Below are 24813 nucleotides of genomic sequence, written 5' to 3'. Positions count from 1 at the left end.
AGATGGTACTTATCCTGGAGTTCGGTGACGATCTCGTTCGGATCAAGCAACGGTAATCCTCAGATAACGACCTTGAACGGTTTCTCCGTCGGATACGCATGAGTGTAAAAGTTGACATTCATGCGTATTAGTGTGGCGTGAGCAACGTCGAATGCTGCCTTGTCTTTTGCAAGCACTCTGACCCCGGGGCCACAAAGTTTGAGGTCCACCGCGTGGTTTTGAAGCTCTTTACGAACAATGTCGACATGTGGCTGCATAACCGTGATCGGCGGAGGGCGACGTCTGGACGAGGGTCCAGCGGTGATTTCGGTCGACTCAGACAGAGGAGCGACGGCGGGTCCACTGCTTACCATAGGAGAGGCAGCGGACGAGGTTGTGGTGACAGAGCACGCACTAGTATTAGGAGCCATAGCAGAGACAGCTGAGGCTAAGATGGAGGATCGGCGACGGGAACGAATCTCTCGAAATTCACCCAGACTCTCAATATCGCTATCACTGAGACTTGGGGCTAGCGAAAACTCGCACATCTTCGGAACGGTTGTTGACCCCTGATCGGGATCAGGTAGGCACGTACGTTTAGGCCCAGATGGTTGGGCTGGAGGAGAGACTGTTGTACTAACACCATTAGCAGCCTCGCATGTCTCTTCAGAAGAGCTGGCAGATGCTCTTCCTACCTTTTTAACACTTTTACGTATTCTCTTCCCCATAACGGGAGAGAGAGATAGCACTGGAACACTTAGAATAGATTTTTGTTTTCTGCACGAGCGATCTGCAAACGATCCTTATCGCTTCGTGGTCAAAGGCGTACTGTCGTCTCTGAGAACAACGGCACGTCGTCAAGCCCACTGGGTGCGTACCTGGTTCTATCGACCAGAGAAGGAAGAAGCCGCACCTGGCCGGCCTGGATAGGAAGCAGACCTTCCAATACGTTGACAACGCATAGGCGCTAGAAGCCCCTCCGGCTTGCAACATCCCTTGCGGAAGAATGTTGATAGGAAGGGAGGGATTTTATAATCCTTGCATGAATTTTGACATGCAAGGAACTTCGGACAATAACGTTAGTTGGAAAATCCGAAGGTACATTGATCACATCGCATTGGGGGAATCGTGTCTACTATAGGCTCCACAAACTCCTGAGGTTCAGATGACTTCTCCTACGCACGAAGTGTGCCATTTACCGCACGCTGATTAGACCGGTCGTTCTCTATGGGCATGAATCCTGGACTCTGCTCACGGAGGACGTCAACGCACTCGCAGTCTTCGAGCGGCGCGTGCTCCGGTCCATCTTTGGCGATGTGTGTGAGCAAGAGGTGTGGAGGAGAAGAATGACCTTTAGATAGCTGAGCTGTATGGCAAGCAGTACATCCTGACGGTGGCGAAGGCCGGCAGAATTCGGTGGTTGGGGCTTGTCATGAGGATGCCGGACTCATGCCCCACCAAGAAGGTGCTCACCAGCGACCCGTCCGGCACAAGGCGACGAGGAGCTCAGCGTGCTTGGTGGATGGATCAAGTGGAGCAGAACCTGCAGGATATCGGATGCAACCGGGGATGGAGAGCTGCAGCCATGAACCGAGCTACCTGGAAAACGATTGGTGACCAGGCCATGTCACTAAGACGTGCTCAATTGTGAAGAGGCCAGTAAAGAATAAGAAGAAGATGTATATTGACAAAGGAGAATAACATCCCGGTTTATGATAAAGAAGGTTGGGTACTACAGTGGGTATATAAAAAATTTCTAACCGATTTTTAACGTATTTGCTGTTAAATTTTATATTTTCTTTACAAAATTTGAAAAACGTGACTTTTATATCTTGGTTATTATATGTGGCTAAAGCCCAGAAAAGTATCTTCTTCTTCTTTACTGGCCCGCTCACAATTGAGCACGTGGTACTGACATGGCCTACCTTGCTATGCTTAGCCTAGGCTTTCATGATTTTTTATTTACTCGTAGCTGGATAGTCAGTCCTGCATAACGGAGGATGGGGGGGGGGGGGGGGTTTCTCAGACGAGATTCAATCCCGGTACTATCGTGTGGTTGTGCCGCACGCTAACGCTATCGAGCTCCCCCAAAAAAGTATATTACATCAAAATTCTAATTTTTACTTAATCTTTATTGAAAAGAAAGTTAATTTGTGTTCCTAATGGTAAATCAAAACAATTAATTTACCTCAAAAAATAGTTGTAACATAGTCAGCTGAACTGTGGGTACTGAATTGCTGAAATTCGAGTCCTTTGACAAGGTTTATTGGTTTTTGGTCTTGTATCTTCGAAGATATAATTGCTAGAAGTCTGTTACTTCGAGATTTTTGTAGTCAAATTTCTGATTTTCAATATGCAATATCAGTTTTTGCGTGAGCAAATAGAAACAAATAAGACTTATGACTACCCTTGCCCCTACATGCAGGGTCCTTTCTAAAGACAGAGAGAGTGCTTATTTTGTGTTTTTACCATAGGCGCTATTTCTATCATGGTTCTGTCAATTGAGTAATAAGATGGATGGGGTTTAACCGTCGGTAAAATTTTGCTAGAATTCTGCATTCACGCAATATTTATATTTTAATGCCTTTATTCATATTGTAACATTCATTTGCGCTTCGTATTGCTCCTTGTATGCCATCTTTTGAAAAAACTTTTTTATTTATTTCAGACGTAAAACACGACTCGAATTATTGAAAATATCAGCTGCTGTAATGGGTATTGAGTTTTCTTATGCTGCCGAAACTGCATTTGTGTCTCCAACATTACTTAAGATTGGAGTTGAACATAAACACATGACGTTAGTTTGGTGTCTTTCACCACTGGTTGGATTTTTTCTAACGCCTATTTTAGGCTCTTTAAGTGATAGGTGTCGGAGTACAATTGGACGTCGTAGGCCATTCATCCTACTTTTATCGCTTGGTGTCGTGCTGGGACTATTACTGGTACCAAATGGGGAATTTGTTGGATATGCCATGGGTGATTTGGATGCATTCAGCGCGTCTACGTTTGGTAATATCACTGAAGATAAAAATAACAACTTTGAGGAAGAGGTGAGCAAAGAAGCGAGGATGGACTATGTTCAACCAGAAAAGGTAAAAGAGTCAAAGCAATCGATAGCAAAATTAAAATAAAAAAACACTATGAAATCAATATTCAATCTCCCAGGCAGCTATAGATCTTTCACAGATTGCAAATCATCGGCCACGCCATCCATGGGGAATCTTTTTTACTATAATAGGCACTGTTTTGCTTGATTTCGATGCTGACGCATGCCAAAGTCCTTCCAGAGCTTTTTTACTAGACGTGACCGTTCCAGAAGATCATGCACGAGGGCTATCAACATTTACAATCATGGCTGGTCTAGGTGGTTTCATGGGATACTCACTTGGAGCAATTGATTGGGACAACACTTCACTCGGTGTTCTTTTAGGAGGGCACGTGCGAGCTGTTTTTTCGCTTATTACTGTCATTTTTATACTATGCGTTCTTTTAACTGTAACTAGCTTCAGTGAGATCCCTATATGCGCATTGGAAGAAAGTCTAAAGAAGACAAATGTTGAACCAGAAACAAATAAACAGCGTACTGATGACGAACGTGGTACTTATGGAACAATGCCGCATATCAACCTCAACACGCCAACTTCATCGTTATTGATTCAACAAACTAACAACGAATATGATGATCTACCAGGAAGAAACTGTATAGAGACAAGTTTCAACAGACCCGAAATGATTGATGATGTGAAACATGGAGACAGAAGCACGTCTAATAACACTGATGAATTAAATCACGAAGAAATGAACAAATCGCTACATGAAGATGGACAACAAATTGCAACTTTCACCATGTATTTAACCTCTGTCATCTATATGCCACACTCACTACGAATTATTTGTCTAACAAACTTGTTCTGCTGGATGGCACATGTATGCTATTCTCTATACTTTACAGATTTTGTAGGTGAGGCAGTTTTTGAAGGAGATCCTAAGGTAAGAAAATTAAAAAATAAAAACACACAAAAAACCCCCCACCTCACCCACTTTAACACATTACACCCCCCCCACACAAACACACACACACACACACACACACACATATATATATATATATATATATATATATATATATATATATATATATATATATATATATATATATATATATATATATATATATATATATATATATATATATATATATATATATATATATATATATATATATATATATATATATATATGTATATATATATATATATATATATATATATATATGTATATATATGTATATATATATATATATATATATATATATATATATATATATATATATATATATATATATATATATATATATATATATATATATATGTATATATATGTATATATATATATATATATATATATATATATATATATATATATATATATATGTATAAAAATAAATATATATATATATATATATATATATATATATATATATATATATATATCTATACATATATCTATATATATATATATATATATATATATATATATATATATATATATATATATATATATATATATATATATATATATCTATATATATCTCTCTCTATATAAATATATATATATATATATATATATATATATATATATATATATATATATATATATATATATATATATATATATATATATATATATATATATATTTATATATATATATATATATATATATATATATATATATATATATATATATATATATATATATATATATATATATATATATATGTGTTCATAGATGTTCGTAATGATTCGGTTCAAAACATACTGAAAATAGTTTGTTCACACATTTTTTTTTGCTTTAAAGTTTTGTTCTTCCAGTTGGCGCCATTGTGCATGTTTTCTTTTTCATTTTTAATTATTTACTGGGTAAGCAATATACGAAGTCATGTTAAAAGTGAATATTTTTAAGTAAAATATTAATCTTGATTCTCATAAATTTCTCATTAGTTTAAATACCATTTTCAAATAATCACATATTGATAAAAATATTACATTCAAAGTGTCTTTACATTTTTTATGATTTTTTTCTTTAGTTTTAGTATTGTTATTTTAAACAGAACAAATTTGTTAAGCCAAATTAAAAATTAAATCAAAAGAGTTACTTTTGAAATAGTTTAAATCCCAATTTTATCATCTACGCTGTTTTATGATATCTACAGGCAGTTTCATTTATAATCAAGCCTGTATCTTTGACAAAATGTTGGCCCATCTCAAAGAAAAAAAGCTATCAATTCATCCGAAAACAACGTAACAGATTATCAAATTTCAAAAATTTAAGTAATGAATGCCAACAATATGTAAGTCGTAAAGATATTTTTTTGTCATTAAAATTCTTTGGCCTTACGCGAATACAAATAAAAACAATTTATTCAAATTCACTGTGTCCGTCTAAGTATTATGGAAAATTGAAATTACATTCAATCTTTCGCCAGAACTACACAAACTGTAGTAATTTGTACTTATACTCACGTCGACTTACAAGTATTTGTTTAAGCTTCCGAATAAAAAACATAAGCAACATATTTAACTCCTAACGAATTCGAGCTTATTCTATTGATTATTTTTGTGAATGGTCAGTCTTATCAACCTTAAAACATTATTAGTGTGTCTCTATTGCTTATTTTCTCCAATAATCAATTGCAACAGAAGAATGTAGTATTATTTCTTTTGCATCTGCAATTTCCAATACCTTATATACTGCGACTGTATAGTCTTCATACCAGCGGTATAGGTTTAATAACAGATTATACGAGGCTAGACAGAAGCACTTAAGTTTTTCCAGGTTTATGGTTTGTTTGCAATTTATTTTGATAAATTCTTTGATACTAATAGAGATCGAAAAATTTTCAATCAAAGGTATCAATTGGTTATGTCGCAAATAAATACGATTTTCAATAAATTAGAGGAAAACATATGCAAACGTATAAGAGCTTCGAAGATATGCTCAGTCAGTTTCAGTTTCTACACATTTAGATTTGTTCCTTAGTACTGTTATTTTTTTCTCGAAGTATGTATACCTGATCTTGAACATTATATTGGTACGTTTTTTTTGTGATTGAAAGATTTGCAAAGTTTACTTTGTTGATGGGACTGGTGAAAAATGTTGTACCTTTTTTTTACGTAGAAATACGTAATTTAAGATACCACGGTTATTTCAGAAATTTGTTTAATTATCATGGTAAATTTATAAAATGTGAGATCTTGGAAACATTGCAAAATAAATTGAGTTCATTGAGATATGGATCCTATTCTAGACCCTTAAGATAACAGAATTTGTTGTTATGACTTTCTCATACTAGCTACTCACTAGGAGCCTTCTCTTCGAACCTAGTAACGAAAAAAAGCTTGTGGTAAGCGCGGCTGGATGTAGCTGGATGGGAAACCATCAAAACCAAATAGTTTAATATACAAGGATCAACATATATTTTATTTGGAAATGCGATTTTTTGGGCATTTTTTAAATCCATACCAATCATGAAAAGGCTTATTTTTTCATTTTTTAAACGTATTTTGCGAAAAATGTGATATTTAGATTCTTCAAAAATATCTGTTTGCTAAATCATAAGAAAGTACGCATGAAATCCTTCACAATGATATGAGTAACATATTTGTATGACAAAAAATAATGATGCTCTCGGTAACGAAAAATGTACCATCAGAACGTCGTCTTAGAAGCATTTTGACAACGGTTTTGACTTTCATGCTTTAGATCTCATCAACCAGATTTTTTACAAATCTACACTTTTGGAATACATTTAATGAACATATTTTCTTTCGAATGGTTTTAAATTGCAACAATTGGAGATGGTCGAATTTTTGACCGAGCTCGTCAAAACGTGCCAACCAAAAACGTAAAATTTTTTCGCTTAAAATTACAGATGAGATCCGATGTAGTTTACCTTTTGCAAAAAATATGTAAAGCTTCAACAACCCCTGCCAGGTAAAAAAGCGGTTGCGACGGGCTGCCATACAACACCCCGTCAAATAAATCAATAATAATACTTCAATAGTAAAAAGACACTCTTTTTTCATTTTTTGATTTGGCTGAAATTTGGAATACACGTTTCTCTTTCAGTTCATTTGAAGAATTTTAAATCTCCGCTACTCTGGTGGAAAACAAAAGGTCTCCTATACAACTCTTTATGAATATAAAGAGCTTTTTCACAAAAGAATGGAAACTTCCGGCCACCCCGGACAAGAAAACATGGCAGCTTCCATACAACCACACGTCGAAAAAAACATTCGTATCCAAATACAAATGACGACCGAATTTCTCCGAAATTTGGTAAAAATAAATTTCAAGATTTTTTGGAACCGAAATCAAAGCTTCAGTTACCCGACGGGGGAAGAAGGCTTCAATACAATATGTTTGCTTATTTACCGCTTTACAAAATTCAAATGACATTTTCGTTCGTCATTCCAACATATTTTTTAAATCTTTTCAAAAAATTCCAATAATTTGTACAAACCAGATTCAAAGAAAGGCAAAATTACAGTTCCACAAGCGGGGATCAAATGGCTCCCTTCAACCCCCACCCTTTCCAACCACAAATACAGACAAATTAGTGAAAAGTACTAATAACTCTCAATGTGACTGAAACATGGTATAAATGATTCTTATTATTCATAGAGCGACGCAGAATCAATAACGTCAATGGGAAACAAAGGGAGACATTCAAAGCACTTCTTCTTTTTTTCTGGCCCGCTCACAATTGAGCACGTCGTCAAGACATGGCCTGGTCACCAATAGTTTTCCAGGTAGCTCGATCCATAGCTGCATATCTCCATCACCAGTTATATCCGGTATTCCGCAGGTTCTGCTCCACTTGGTCCATCCACCGAGCACGCTAAGCTCCTTGTCGTCTTGTGCCGAACGGATCGCTCATTTTTTAAGTAAAGTGCTGCTTTATTCCATTGAATTTATCACCCACCCCCTCATTTTTGTTTCTGCCCGCGAGGGATTTAGCTGGTCAGCGGAGGCTGGGAATGTTTGTTCCTACCGATTCGCAAGATCGGCATCCGCTGCCGCAGCAGCTGATGGCTCCGGCCGCCTTCTTCGCTCATCCGGAACCCAACCCGATTCTTCGTCTGAGGCTGACGACGGTAAGTAACCTCGGGGGATGGGATCCTCAATTCCTAGCAGGCTTCTAGTGGCTGCTTCCGAATGCTGCCGTTCACGATGTAGCCTGATACGTTCCCGTGTATCTCTCGCCTCTCGGTGCTCCCGCGTTTCTGTGGAGGGACGTGGTGTTGGAGGCCGTCCACCTCGCCGTTCCCCCTCCTCTGCACCGTTCGTGCCCGACGCGCCTCATTCCGCGTTCGTTGCGGGCTGTTCGAGTGGCCGCACGCTGCTCCTGCTGTTTCGCGAGCGCTGGTGCCGTTTCCTCAGCTTCCAGTCGAGCCCTCTCCTCATTCCAGTCCTGTTGGAGTGCTGTCGTGACGCGCTTCGCCGCCTCAGACATTCAAAATACGACAGCGTGAAACCCCGGTGGAAGAAACCGTGACTCGACAACACCTGGGCTAGATGGAAGTTCACCTTGCCGTGCTTTCTGCTGATCCACGTTTAGATGTCTGGGATTGTCCTCCGCGCCCACTTGACGTCTCTGCTGGCCTCTGGCTTGGCTGCATCCTCGTCCCATCGCTGCTGTCATCGTTATAGTGTGCCGGGTCGCTCCTCCCTGCTGCCAGGAATCACTCAAAATAACTCACGACGGAGGCTCTCAAAAGGCTCCTTTTTTGTGGTTTTGTCGTCAAAAATGCAGCCGCGGCCGGAAACGCTCGTGCGTGCTTCGGCCCTTTTCCCCTTCGCTTCCATTTCTCATTTCTGTAGCTCAGTTTCTTTCAAGGTAGAGAGAACGCAAGCCGCGAGCGCAAGCTTCGAGCGCAATTACGCTCGCGCTTACGGCTGCGCTCTTTTTCAGAACAAACGCGCAGACGGAAGAACCTACAAGAGGGAATACAGTACATTTTATTGCGTTTTTCATATTTCATTATTTTGTTTGCAGTGGCGTCTTTCAGCTGCGTGTACGGGGAATACACGCCTTCATTGTCCAGTAGCACTGCTTGCCTGCATAGTCCATAGTCTAGTCCTGCATAGTAGTTCCCTCGTCAAGCAGCAGCAAACATGAAATAAGATAATGAAAGTATTAGAAAACTGTTCAAACTCCAATTGCGATGATTTTTAACCTACCTCAACGGTAACGCTTCCTCTGCGATGACACGACCTTTCTCCAAAAACAGTACTTGCACACTGGCAGTTTGAGTTTTCTCTTGAACTTACCCGTACTCTTCGCCGTTTGCTTCGATCCACAAATTTGCTAAGTTCCCTTCGCCGACGCATCGGCCGGACTTAGAATTTGGAGAAACGCGCACACAAACCCAAAATCGCTGCTGGCAGCCGCACACACGCACAAGGGTACGAAGGTGCAAAGCGGAGAAATCTAGCCCATTTCGTTCGCTTCGTGCAGCCAGGCGGGGAAAAATAACCCAAAATCACTCAAACCTTTTAGGGGTAGGTAGAAAATCATCTTTTGTCTCTTTCCCGCTACCACAGAGCTTCGGCTCTCGTCAGCAGGGCTCTGCACGAAAGTGCGCCGTTGAACGATGTTCGAGCTGCTGGCGTTCAAAGCACCTTGTGTTCTCGGTAATCAGCAAGCAAATCGGGACAAGACTAGCTATAACGGCAGCCGTCTCGTAGCGCATTGATTGACAGGTGCACGCGACCTTTCTCGCTGTCACCCTTTGATCTCTCTCCAGCATACCTACATTCAAGGGTTTTCCACCGTGCTGTGCCATGTTATTCCTGCATAACACAGGATCGCATCCGCCACTGAAACCAGTAGGCGGCGCTTAGCCTCCTTAGGGCCACTGTGGTGCCATGGAGTGCCTTCGACGTGGCGTTCTCAACGTGTGACTTCCACGCGAAGTGGTCATGTAGAATTACCCCAAGGTAGCGCAATTGGCTCACTGGCTTGACCTCCACGTCATTGATCCTTAGTGGACGGTCGACATATCCCTGGTGGAGGCTCGAAACCATGACGACGTCGGTCTTCGCGGACGCCAAACCCGATGGCCTGTATGTCGGAGGGCAACGCTACTCGTAGTATGCCGTCGTACATTACGTTCCGCAGGGTGAGACCGAGTATACGTGTGGAACGCCAGCCGTCACTGCACGGGTGGTTGATTCTTCGCTGGTCTCGAATATCAGCTGCCGCTCGGAGAAGTAGCTCTGAATCATTCGCTGCATGGCCGGGGGAACACCTTAGTCCACCAAAGCAGCCGCTTTCGCTCTCCAGCTTGCCTTGTTGAAAACGTTACGAACGTCAAGCGAGACCAGCATAAGGCATCAGGGGTCTCTGCCATTCGTCCTGTTGTACGTCATCGCTTTTCTTCCAACCGTTATGACGCGTTGGAAGGCCTGTGAAGTAGACCTTCCGCTGCGAAATCCATACTGCTCTGCGGACAGACGGGGCGCTTCCGCATCTTCCAGGTGTTCAAACAGCCGATTAAGCACGAACATGCACAGATGCCGATATGATGACGACTCCCCAGGAGGCTTTCCAGACGTTGACAGGAGTACCAGCCTTTGCCGCTTCCATACCGACGGGAAGTTTGATCGGTCAAAGCAGTCCTGATACACCTGTCTAAACACTTCCGGGTATTCCTGAACGGCAGCTTTGATGGCTGTGTTCGAAATGCCGTCCAAACCGGGGGCCTTCCTAGCGTTGAGGTTCGCTACGATGCTGCATATCTCGACGGTGAACATTTGTCGAACAAAGTCCACATCTGGTGAAAGGCTGCCTTCTTCATTCTCCGGCCATGTGAAGTCCGGGTGGCTTGGGAACAGATCTCCGACGATACGCTCTAGTACTGCGCGGTTTGTTTCCGGTGGAGTACGACCACCACGCAGGCGAGCCATAATCACCTGGTAGCCTGAGCCGAAGACGTTGTCCTGGACCGCATCGATGAGCTGCTGAAATTGCTCCTGCTTGCTTCTCCGGATCAAGCGCTTCAGGGCTTTCTGGTTCTACCGGAGTAGCGTTGTTTCTGCTTGGGTCCGACGTCCTTCAATATCCGTCTCTGGCCGTTCCACACTCCTACCGAAAACGCTCTACTTCTGGGGTAAACCAGTAGAGGTTCCGCCTAGGCAGGTAAGTGGAGTTTTGGACCCGTGTCATCGTGCGGTCACAGGCATCAGTGACCACTGACACAAGGGTATCGGGGTTCCGAGCTGCGATGGACGGGCTCGCGAGGGACACATCCACTACACTCGGTCGGACAACCCCGTTCACAGTAAAGGTGCGTTCGTTACCATGGTTAAGAGTGTCCAAGTCAAGCACCTCTGCTGACTGAAGCAGGTCGTCATTCTCAGCATTCCAAGCATTGAAATCTCCCGCAAGGATCAATGCCGGGTGGCTTTCAATAGCGAGTTCGACGGCCTCGAGATGCTTCTCTAAGTCGGCCGTTCCCATCCTCGGAGAGGCGTAGCAACTGGCGATCGTGACTCCTGCTATGATGGGCACTACCAGGCCCGGCGCGGCACTTCCCCACACTCGTTGAATCGGGTAGGGTCCGGTGGCCGCCACCGCTACGCTTCCACCTGGGTCTACCGCCCCATTGCTGCTTCCGGCCGGGGGCCGGTAGACCACTGATGCGATGATGACATCCACTCCTTCTTTCCGCGCGGTCTGCAGCATCACGTCTTGTGCCACGGAGCTGTGTGCGAGATTAATCTGCAGGACGCTTAGCGTCTGCAGTTCTGGTGACCCACACGATGGGGACCTCCGCAAACGACGCAGCAGATCTCGTTTTGGCAGTCCCGCTGCAGATATCCCGGAGCGCTGCAGCGGATGCATAGATCCGACCGATCCACTTCGGCTCGGTATTGCGCTTTTAAGTGTCCCGCTTCGAGACACTCGAAGCACCGTTTCTCCGCTTTTGGGCGTTTTGGACGCCACTGATGGGACCGGATATATTGTGTATAGCATCTTCAGCTTCGACCCCGCTAGCTTTTCGGCGTGCTTGCGAGGGAGCCGAGCTCGTACACGTTGTGTGCCGTTCCATGCCTCGTAATGGCGAACGGATTAGGCCATCGACGGACCCTGGAGTAGTGTGTCCAAGGCCTGCGTGATGTCGTCCGCTCTCGCTAAAGGGTCTGCATCATCAATGCCCACTTCCGCCTGTTCCTGCACCACTCGTGCAGCACCAGCTTTGCCACACACGGCTTGAATGCGGCACTGGATTGCCTGTGAGTCCGCATCTTACCGCAGATCCAGCAGAAGCGACTTACGGAGCGACTTGCGGCCAACTCTTAGCAATCCTTTAACATCCGCTAATTCCGGAGCACCTCGAAGTTTGACATATATGCTCGTCCATGATTGTAGCCTCCAGACTCTCAGGTCGCTGGGTCGACGGAGCCGACTGCAGTTCATTTAGAGCCTCCTGCTCTCTTAGCCGCTTGCGATCGCGCTGGATCTTTCGCCGCTGAGAGACGGCGGTTCACCCTTCCTGGGCTTCCTGCGCCTACTATTGTGACGGCGGCTGCGACAACTGCTGCTGGGGCTGGGCCGACGGTTTTGGCTGCTGCTGCATCACCTGCAGCTGACTCTGCTGTATGCTGGTCATTCGTACTACCAGCAGTTTTAGCAGCTCTTCAGACCGAGTGCCAGTAGTCGTCATTGCGGCCATCTCGTGCCGCAAGGCTTACATCTCCTCTTCTTTTTTTTTCAACAACAGGCTAAGCCCTTCTGCTTTTGCCTGAAGGACCGCCTCCTTCTGTCCTAGTTTCTGTTCCCCGACAGCAACCACCTGTTTGACCATTGCAGGTAGTGCCACTGACGTCTTCGGGTTCTTCGCGCTTGACCTCGTAGCATGCGCCATACTCCGAGGATTGACTCCCAACTAACACAAACTTAGTGCCCCACTTAGTTTTCCTTTTAGAATTTCTTCCAGCCCAATTTGGGCAGCTTTTTCACAAGATTTTACAATTTTTACACATTTTTTAACTTTATTAAGAAAAGCGATGAGTTTTCACTTTTAACTTGTATGCACAACCTACTAAGACACTTGCCGGACGGATCGCTGGTGAGCACCTTCTTGGTGGGATATCCTGGCCTGGCCTAGCTCGAGGTACATTCTTCTCCTTCACACGTCTTGCTCACACACGAGTGCGTTGATGTTCTCCGTGTGCAGATTTCAGGACTCATGCCCAGAACGACCGATCTAATCAGCGTGCGGTATATGGAACACTTCGTGCGTGGGTGGAGCCACATGGACCTCAGGAGTTTGTGGAGCCCATAGTAGGCACGATTCCCCTGAACAATGCGCTTCCGGATTTCGCAACTTACGTTGTTATCCGGAGTTACGACAGTGCCGAGGTAGCAAAACTCCTCTACTACCTCAAGTTCGTCGCTGTCTACTGATACACTGCTCTACAGCCTGGCTCTGTCACTGTCAGAGCCCCAGACGAGCAGGTACTTTGTTTTTGTCGCATTGATCATTAGTCCAATCCTTGCGGCCTCGCGTTTTAGTCGGGGGCGATTCGTATACACGTCTTAGTGTTCCGTCCGATGATGTCGATATCATCCGCGAAGCCGAGGAATTGGAAGGACCGGGTGAAAATCGTGCCACGGATGTCGAAGCCCGCGCTCCTCATGACACCTTCCAGAGCGATGTTGAATAAGAGACAAGAGAGCCCAACTTATTGCCTCCGACCCCGGTGAGATTCAAACGGATCCGACAGCATGTTCGACACCCTCACCTTACACAGCAAACATATTCTGAAGCAAACATATTCGTTATTTCTGCACTTCATTGCCTCGATGCATTGTTTAAAAAAATATATTATGTAGTTTTCTCAACTCAATTTGGTCGCTGGAAGAGAAAAAAGAACACAACAACCGAATTCCTCAGATCCCACGTGGTGCCTGTGTTTAGCACCAGAACGTTCTGAGAGAGTGGGTTCTAAAGGCTCCTGAGCCAATCAGAGCATATGGGCCATAAACGCGCATGACAGAACAGGCTACGCTGGCTATCCTCCATACACAATTCTGCTCACCCGCGTGCTTGTAATAAAACTTGGTTTTGACCGCACTCACCATCAAGAACTTGTTGGCCGAGCGTGCTAAGTTCGCATGGCTGAAACAAACAAAGTTAAGACTCTGACGGGACGGTTATGACTACTTGGCATGAGTGCGATGAGCAAGTCAAAGAGAGCGCCGTCGTTGCTCAGTTTTTTTCCAATGATTTTTTTTTATGAATATGAAGAATTGTGTTCATCGTTAATATCGAGGGAATTGACTCCTCGATATTACCCTCGATATTAAAAATTTGTTCTTTTAAAATGAATAAAATGTTGACTCCACGTTGCTAGGGAAATTTACAATTATAGCCTTAACAAAGATAACCATTCTTTTACTCTATTTATTTATGTTTCCATTAAGATTTTTCTTAATCGGGGCTAGTTCGAAATCTAATGAAAATAAATCTCTTCTATCACAATAGTAGTTAAGTAAAGCTTCTTTTATATTTAGCCGGTCCGTGGATATGTTACTACTATTCAAAACGTCTGCTGCCTCTCCTATCACCTTATTTCTTATGGTTCGAGGAATGATTTGTAAGAGTAAGGTGAAGATGCTGCATCTCTCACACATACTCTACACACCTCTTCTACATCATTGATCCAGTTGTTGAGTTCTGTAGCTTGGCCATCGAACTGTCTCAATTCTTTAACAAAATCGGGCACTTTGTCGAATTCGTAAATGGTAGGTACTTGGTCTGTAGACATTTTTTTTAAAGAAAAAAATCTTACCAGTGGGAGCCTTACCAATACGGTGTAGTTTATCTGGGCAGTCAGCAAAGGGTTACCTTTTCCTATTCCTATTGGGGGTCTCGGCATACGATCGGGATAATTCACAGTGTCTCAGGTGTCGCTTCATGCTGCTAAGTGGCTCTTTAGACCACTTGGTGAACAAATCACTATTAGGGAATTTTTTTTGCACTTGTGCCATTCCCGTACTACAACCAAACCTATTCGGCCGCCAGGTAAGGGCTTCAGAATCGTAGAGAAATAACTATTTTGATGTCTAGAGTTCAAAAGTCGACATATTTCACAAATTTTACTAATACTAATAATAATAAATACTTATTTGTCAATAAACGTATATGTATTATCGAGTTAACAAGGATGTAGACAAGGATGTAGTGATACCTAATATGTATGTATGCAGATCTAATCATACGTAGTATATCGTAGTATGTGAATTAAGCTCTCACAAAGAAAGAAAGTAATACGAAATGTCATGAGATGATATGGCATCTTGAGCTTGACCTTGGACCGTATCTTTTGCTCCGTTTCAAAATTTTCCAGTATCAGCGGGTAAGATACTGAGAAGCGAATGAGGAAGCGAAGCGATTGTTGCTTTAAACGCAGTTTTAGTGGCATCACTTTGGACATCACTTTAACGGACATGTTATGAGTTTATTTCATACTACTCATAGCGATCCAAGACAACAAAAATGGATTCTTTCAAATTTTAGTAAACGCGTGTTTGAAGCCCAGTGAAAGCAGGTAGTACCGTATTCCAACACCGACAAAATCATTGTCTTGTATAGTCTTATTAGGTCCAGTGGGTGGGCTTCCCACCAGGTGTTATTACCTGTTCGGAGGAAGCACTTTCTGTTATATATTCTATATGAGCCCTCCACATTATTGGTTTAGAACCATAGGTACCTAGGTACGTATTAACCGCAGATATTTTCTCACCGTATCGGAATATGTCAAATTTGGAATGAATCAGGTTTTTCCTGCTGTTTCTTGTGGTACTGTCCTATTTTTTTTTAATATAATGAACCAAGATTCAAAATTGATGAGCGTGAATTAAAAAGATTTTTGGAGAACTGGAATGTTTTTTTGGCGACAGAAATAACACCGTAGTCAGTCAGTTGTCTAAGAGTGAAATTGGGAGCAATACAAGAGTCAATATTGCTTACATAAAAGTTATTTAGTGAGGGACTCATTGGCTGGTTTCTGGGGAAATTGGCGAATAATGCTATACAATCCGATATCTTGACAGAATTTCGCAGTGCGCCAGCCGATATTATTGCTTTTCATACGAGCAAACATTTCATTTAAATGAGTAAATATTATTTAATATGCCAGTTCAAGGCGAATTTGATGAGTCTATGAATTTGATTTGATACTATTTGAATCATAGCGTTATTTCATTCCGTTGTGGTTTTTTATCGCCAACAGCATCACTGTTGATGTTGATGTGTGTTATAATCACATAAAATAATAATTTGGTGTGTTTTTCAAGAATTTTTTTCAATCCATGGAAGTATAAACAAACAATGGGTGAGAAAATAAAATAGCCGTCGTAAGACTATTAATGTTAGGTTGCCGAAGTTTGGTATTTTGGGATATTGTAACGTAATTATTCAAATATTTGCTTTATAGTGAAAAAGGTATTAAATTAATTATGACAATATAATTGTTTTAAATGTGAGCAAATTATAGAATAGTTCATTTGTACTAGCTCAAGGAAAAAATGTTTGTTTTGATTTGATTTGCAAAATAACATTAGTTCCATTCGATCGTTTTGTATTATTATCAGCTGAAATATTTATTTGGTATGAAATCAATATATTTGTTGTACTTCTTACAAGAATAAACAAAGAATGTGTGTGCAAATTAAAATGGTACGATTGTGGTTAGGTTGCGTTGTTCTGACGGTTTCGGAAAATTGAAACGCAATTAAATTAATAAAAAGATCAACATGCTTTTGATTTATTTTTGCATTCTGCAACAAAACCTATTAAATTTGTACGGTTATATATAGTTCTCTTCTCATCCTCACCTAAAGCGGCCGTGTTTTCTAGTCCCGAAGAGAGCAGAAAGTAAATTGTAACTTACACTTGCACAGTGGAAAAAAAATTAACTAAATAAAAAAAACCAAAAGTGAAACCCAACACTAGAGCCGCTTTTGTCGCCCGACCCTTAAGTAGGCGTCGTACAAAGATTGCTGCCAAGCAACGGAACATTAAGATTCCGTTGTCCAAACTAAACTGTATTGACGAGCTAGGACTTAATACGAAATTTTCTTCACCAAATACGTTTGCGCTGCTGGATGGTGACCAGGCAGTGCACCCGACGGACACACACACCAACATTAAAAATCTCTCAAAGATCAGAAAAAATCTTTCAAAGATCAGTGGTAGTATTCCACCAATAAAGATAATGAGCAAATCGCTAGGAAAGGTTCACAAAAAATCATTGCCGCAGGAGTGGTGAGATATACGACTAAAATCGCCAAAGAAGGCCAATGAAGGCATCACTGTAAACACTAACACAGCAGAAGATTTCCGGGCTATAGTGAAACACTTAGCTAGTACAAACACGAACTTTCACACATACCAACTTTCAGAAGAGCGCACCACCAAAATCGTGCTAAGCAATCTGTACGACATGCCAACCGAGGAAGTCCTCGAGATATTGGTAAAGGAAGGAATCAATCCTTCAGCAGTAAAAAAGTTCTCAAGCAAAAACAAAAAATATGACAAGCATGCCACGTATTTGCTCCACTTCCCCAAAGGAAGTATTACTATGTCACTGCTTCGCAGTATCAACGCTTTTTGTAATTGTAGAGTTTGATGGACCTACTACTCAAACAAACAAGGGCTAATGCAATGCAAACGTTGCCAAGCATTTGGACACGAAGCCGCAAACTGCCATCATCCAGCTATTTGCAACAAATGTGCTGGTATAAACGAATCAAATAAATGCCCACTAACAGAAGGTGCGGCTAATGAGAACGGGCTGGTCTCGAAACATAACTTAAAATGTGCAAACTGTGAAGGCAATCACCCTTCTAACTACACGGGCTGCCCAAAGCGCCCAACGAAGCCCATTATACCAGTGCCTAAACCAAAGGCAAATGAATTTGTTTTCAAAGGTAACGCGTTCCCTGCCTTACCATCCAAGCCCACTTCCCGCAGTACTACTCCCGGCTCCCATCAATGGAGTTACGTCGCAGCAAACAATAAGGAAGAGCTTTTTAACTCAAATGTAATTACTGCAATAGTAGGAGAAGTTTTCTGCAAACTACGCGTGTGAAACACCAAACAACAGCAAATCACTGCGATATTTGAAGTGGTAGGCAAATATTGTTTTCCTAAATAATGGAAGCGAAACAATATTTAAATATTTCGTACTGGAACGCCAACGGTGTTCTAAACAAAAACACTGAACTGTCAATTTTCTTAAAGGAAAAAAAATATAGATATCATGGTAATAGTTGAAACCTTCTTAAAAAAATGAGCATAGGTTCGATATTCAAAATTACGCGACATGCAGGTTAGATAGAGTATGCAGAACTAAAGGAGGGGTCTTTATCCTTGTTAGACACAATATAGTTTTCAAACATATGAGTTCTTTTAAACTTAACATAACAGAAGCAATAGGCATAACAGTATTAACGAAAAATGGTCCAATTTCTATAGTGGCGGCCTACCATCCTGGCTCAAATACATCAGTCAATACTTTTAAAAAAGATATTAGCAAACTTACGAAACTAAAAAATAACTTTATAATTTGCGGAGACTTGAACGCACGTCATCGCTTGTGGAACTGTGCATCCACAAACTCCGCAGGCAAATGCCTATTTGATGAAATCCAAAAAGGTCAGTTCTCTGTTTACTCACCAAACACACCCACACACTTCCCCGCAGATGCAAAACGCAATCCATCAACGATTGATATTGCACTTAGCAACAATAGTCTTCAGTTCTCAGAGCTAAAAACATCTATACACTTTTCCTCGGACCATCTTCCAGTATTGTTTTTAATTTAAAGAAAAATGTTAACACTAAACCCAATAATTTCATTTACGATTATAAAAACGCTAACTGGTTATATTTTAAACATCTCATCAACGCCAAGATAAACCCATCTGAATTAACTTTAGATAAAATCCATTCCCAGACCCAAATAGATAATATGATTACTAAAATCACCTCGATCATTAATACAGCCCACGACAGCGCAGTCCCAACTAGAACACCGGGCAGTTATAACCTAGTAATTCCACCAGAAATCCTAGCCTTGATAAAAATTAGAAACACTTATAGGAAAAGATGGCAAAGACATAGACTCAATCATAATGTAAAAACCTCATATTACTTTTTGAGAAACCTGATTGAACATAAATTATCAGTTTTACGCAACGAAGCATGGTCTAAAAATTTCCAAAATCTAAACAAAGAAAAACAAAATAAATCTAAAATATGGAAATTCATTAAAATTATCAAAAACAATCAGAAAACCATCCCAATGCTCCAAGTCAAAGACCAATCTCTTATTACGTCTTAAGAAAAATGTGAAGCTTTCAGAGAAATATTTATACTGGCTCACAACGTAACAATTGACCACACTAGCAAACTCGAGCACCAAATCAAATCAACCATACAACAGTTTTCCGAAACCAATAAATTGAACAATATAAATACTCAACACTTATTTAAACCCAAAGACATTATAAAAGTTATAAAACGAATCAAATCTAAAAAATCCACGGGTCCAGATAGAGTCAATAATGCCTCCATCAAGAGACTACCAATCAAAGCCATCATCTACCTAAACAATATTATAAATGGGTGTATAAAACTTGGTTATTTTCCGAACGCATGGAAAAAAGCTAAAGTTATTGCAATTGGGAAAATATTTGAAAAACTAGTGGAATCCAGACTAGCGTTGCACACCTCAAGTAATAATATAATTCCTGACTACCAATTTGGTTTTCGTCCTTCCCTTTCCACGACGCATCAACTTCACAGATTGATAAAAAATATTTCACAAGACAGACAAAGTAAAAAATCGACGGGTTTAGTTCTACTTGATAAAGAAAAAGCTTTTGACTCTATATGGCACCAAGAATTAATTTACTAGCTCATCAAATCAAACTAACCAACCTATCTAATCAAAATTATAAAGTCCTTTATTTCAATCCGGGTAAATCAAATTCACATTTAAAACCAGACGTCTGAGTCCTACTCCCCTGCGGCTGATGTACCACAGGGCAGTGTTTTTGTCTCCAATGCTATTCAACACACACACACACACACACATATATATATATATATATATATATATATATATATATATATATATATATATATATATATATATATATATATATATATATATATATATATATATATATATATAGATATATATATATATATATATATATATATATATATATATATATATAGATATATATATATATATATATATATATATATATATATATATATATATATATATTTACATTTATATATATATATATATATATATATATATATATATATATATATATATATATATATATATATATATATATATATATATATATATATATATATATATATATATATATATATATATATATATATATATATATATATATATATATATATCCCGATAGGTGATAGTGTTATTGATAACGATTTTTTATTTGAATTTGAATCCTAAACATGTTGAATGCTTTAATCGTGTCAAACATACAAAAAAACTAAAAAAGTTTCTAAAAAAATAATTGCATGAGGTCATATATACGTCATATCACATGATCTCTATATATCTCTCTTTTTTGGTATTTGAATTGTATTTTTGTACTTAATATACAAATTCTTAAAAGTAAAGGTGTGCATGGGTTATTATATTATGTACTTTGTCAATACATTGTATTAAACTCAAGTTTAAGTATTAGATAAATGCACATCCACCTTACAATTGCATTTGTCTTTGAACGCACATATAAAACCAACATTCATTAAAATGTTAGTTTATAAGGAAGAAATAACCAATCAGAAGTTATTGAAGGCTTCACACTTAGTAGCTTCATTGCAAATTAATATGTTTCTACTCCGTGAAAACAATTTTGATAGTACAATAACATAATCTCATTTTATGTTTGCTATAGGAAAAATCATTGCTTTTCTGAAACGTTCACCTTGCCAATATACCTGCTTCCTTCTTATGCAAATTTGATTACTACTAATCTGTAGTCCTATTTCTTGTAGTTTGATTTATCCTTCTTGTGCTTAATGATATCTAGTGTCTATAACAGCAGAATAAATATATAATCATTTGCAACAAAAGGGTAGTATATTAGATCTGAAACCATCCCAGTCGGGTTACAACACAGCAAGGATATCACATCAATCATATCAATTTATACGGTGGTGTGAGTAATGGAATATGCAAAAAGTTATGTTGCTGATTAAACATAAAATTGTACATTTACATTTCGCTAAACATTAAAGGAAATATTATTCAAAACAAAGCAAAGGAAAATCATACTTTTCGATCAAGTTCATATTCTCTTTAAGTTGAATTTTTCTGCACCCTACTCTAAAGATCATTGCATTACCGTAGCATAAATGTAAATGTCGATATTGAAAAATATTCAATAGAAAGATTGAAAAATACTTTTTATGAATTGAATAATTTACATTTCAGGCATTGATGCCTATAAAACAGTTCAGTGCTTCGTTGGTACGGCTCTTACTAGTCAATATTGTACAGTCATGTTCGCTGTGTTTGGTACTACAGCGCGTGTACCAAAAAAAATCAAATCCATTTTTAACATATCTGCGATTCGAAGTGGGTCCGGAGCGTTTCACCATTACATTATCATATGTTAAAGTATGCTTTAGGAAAAAATTGGAAATAAACAATTTTAAACATTTTTGTAATTCATTACCAAAGTTGAAAAACAAGATTTTTTTTAGCTTTTTATTTAGTTATAGCCCAAAAACATGTATTTATAAAAAAATTATAGTTTTTTTTTTTTTCAAAAGAAGACTAATTGATGTTTCTAATGATATATAATTTATCTCTTTTACACCTCAATGTACTATTAACATAGTAAGATGAATTGTGGGTACTGACTAGCTGAAATTTGAGCTTTTTGGCAAGCTTTTTTGACTTTGGAGCTTTGAATCTTCGAGGATATAAATGTTAGAAGTCAACAATTTCAGAATTTTTTTAGTTAACTATCTGACTTTCAATCGACAATATCAGATTTTGCAAAAGCAAATAAAAAAAAATGGGACTTATGGCCGCCCTTGCCCCTACGTGCAATCGTGTTAACATGGCAATTTTTCATTTTCATACCTTTTCTTTGTGTATTTGTCTAACGATATATAAATTATTAAAAACTAGCTAATAAACCCGATTTCATTCGGGTCGACGTAGTTTAAGGAAAAATGAAGGGGCATTTTTACGTATGCTTGTGTAATTCAATTTTTGATGTGTATTTTATTTTTTCTTATTTAGTTGTATTCATTCTATAAACGTTATTCCTAGCTTCGTCTTTAAAGGTTTACTATTTCAATCAATTCATCTCTCTCTGTTCCTCTTGACATATCCCTACCAAATGGTTGTATCTGGCTTTTTCAAAAAATCATTCACTCTTTTATAACAAATCGAACCTTTTAACCATCTTAGCTATCAAGAAAAGGCTTTTTTATAAAATCCTTTCTTCTCTTGTTGTTTCATAACTGCCATTTCGCTTCATAATCTTACGCATCTTGCACGTCATAAAATTAGTAAAATCTATTTTTTTGCTTAGTATTTTCCTCTTTAATTTTTTCGGAAATACTTTTATATACAATTTAATTTGTCTAGGATCTGTCACATAAATATATTTACATAACAATGAGGAAATGTAGCATGTTGTTCCACCCTGAGCATGTATGACGCTCAAAATCTTTCTACTTTTCTAACTCTAATTCTTATTTCGTCACTGGAGCTACCTGGAAACAGTTTTCCATTTTCCTCTTTATTTCATCTGTATTGCTATTCTCTTTCATAACTCCATTCTGTGTTCGTAATCATTACGCTCTGAAATCGATATTTAAATGTATCACACCAACCACATTTCCCAGGCAACTCAACACAATTGAAAATTGAATCTTACTGAATAAGGGCATAGCGCTACGTGTTGCAAAATATTTTACACTTTTAAATTTTAACATGCATTTAGTGAGGAAGAGTTGACTTTCTTATTGCAGTTTAGTGTCTAAATAAACGGTAGAAGAGAGAGAGTTGCGAAAACTGAACTGTTTGTTGACGTCTCTTCATTTTTGTGAGTTTCTTTTATTCTAGAAACAGAGATTCCTTTCTCGTCCATAATGTAAATGTAACTTGTTAGAAGGAATGAACAAAACACATTTGTATCGCTGAGCAATATTTGAACATGCCAATAAATAAAGGTTGTATCCTCCAATTTCTGCATTGCAGAATATGATATTTTGCTACTTGTTGCTTAGACTGTGTTAAGGCGTACATGAAAAGTTGTTGTTAAATTAGACGATATTTGTTACTTTGGGAATTTTTTTCATTATTCCGAATAGGTATTGTATGCCCTCCCACCAATTTGTTTTCAACCGGGATAGCAGCAACGTGCTCATTCTCATTATGCAGTAAATATGGACGTTATAATGCCTTTGCCTCATTTCCTTTAAATCAGACATGATTGCTATGCTTGACCATATTTTCCCATACTCTTATAGGAAGAGCTAGTATGGGAGCTCTTGTTTTTAAAATTTTGTAAAAAAAGAATCCTCACCTAAAATCATCCGGACTAAGCTTTATTGCTATGACCGAATTATTTTCTTGGTAATACAGACAGGAGGTTCTGCGGAAACCACCCGTTGTTTCCCACTGGCGTTAATGATTCTTCATCGCGTTATGAATAGGAAGAAGCATTTGTACCGTGTTTCAATCGAATTGCAAGCTTTATGTTTTTCTCAATAATTTTTCTGTGTTTGGTAGATGAAAAGGGACAATCATTTCCGCTTGTATCCGCTGATTATCCGCTTGTAGAACTGAAATTTTGAAAGTCTTTAAATTAAGTGATCAAATTTTAGTTAATTTCGACGACATATGCACTTCAAAATGCTATTTTATGATGAAAAGATATACCAAACCGGGAAACTTTTACTTCATCACATATTGTATAGAGAGTTTTAAGAAATACATACACAACATTTAGGTTAAATCAGCTGTCATTTATATATTCAACGATTTTCAATTGCTGTGAGAAGGTATATATGGAAGACACCCTCTTTTCTTTTCATTTTTGCAGGAAGCAGGACGGTTTGGCCTTTTTACGATCAGATTTATAAATCATGTTCAGACAAATTGGTCATCTTTTGAATTTTGTATTGCCATTAACAGACCTACATATTGTTTCGTAATAGGGGTAGTGATTGGTATAGAAGTTACCCGTTTTTTCTTCGGGGTGTTTGAAGTTGAAGTGTCTGCATCAAAAAGTTAAAAGAAACATGTTTGTCGAATTACGGATATTTGGATTTGTTTTTTGTTTTTTTCATGTTTTTTCATTTGTTTTTTCAAACGAATATTATTGACTTTTCGTCAGGTTATTGTACTGAAGCCCCCTGTTTTGACAGGGGTGGATGAAATTTTTAATTCTTCTCCAAAATATAATAAAAGCATGTGTGCTAAATTTTGGCCAGATCTGTGTTTTACAGTTTTTCGTGAATAGTATAGCCCGTTTGATGGAGGGTTGTATGTGAGCCCTCTTTATTCCCCAAAAGAAAAGCTGACATTTCGGATTCTTTTAAAGAAATTAAGAAGAGACATACAGCACAAATTTCAGTCAAATCGATGGTTATTTGTACTTTTTAGTAATTATTAAAGGTTTGTTAGGCGCTCCCCACCCCTTCCTGCATGAGAGGTTGTATGGGAGCTCCCCT

The 24813-nt window shown here is 39.1% G+C and overlaps 1 protein-coding gene across 1 annotated transcript in view; it reads left to right on the top strand.

The window, feature by feature from the left end:
- The first annotated feature begins 237 nt into the window (after nucleotides 1-237).
- Nucleotides 238-24813, top strand: part of LOC128729034 (proton-associated sugar transporter A-like) — a 39405-nt gene continuing 14829 nt past the window's right edge. The window contains exons 1-3 of the mRNA XM_053822682.1: nucleotides 238-443; nucleotides 2648-3071; nucleotides 3145-3969. Of these exons, the coding sequence (XP_053678657.1) occupies nucleotides 238-443; nucleotides 2648-3071; nucleotides 3145-3969 (1455 nt within the window). The remainder of the gene's footprint in view (nucleotides 444-2647; nucleotides 3072-3144; nucleotides 3970-24813) is intronic.

Source organism: Anopheles nili, chromosome X, assembly GCF_943737925.1.
Source record: "Anopheles nili chromosome X, idAnoNiliSN_F5_01, whole genome shotgun sequence".
NCBI lineage: Eukaryota > Metazoa > Arthropoda > Insecta > Diptera > Culicidae > Anopheles > Anopheles nili.
Note: the sequence above shows the minus strand (reverse complement) of the source record. Positions and strands in the feature narration are given on the sequence as shown.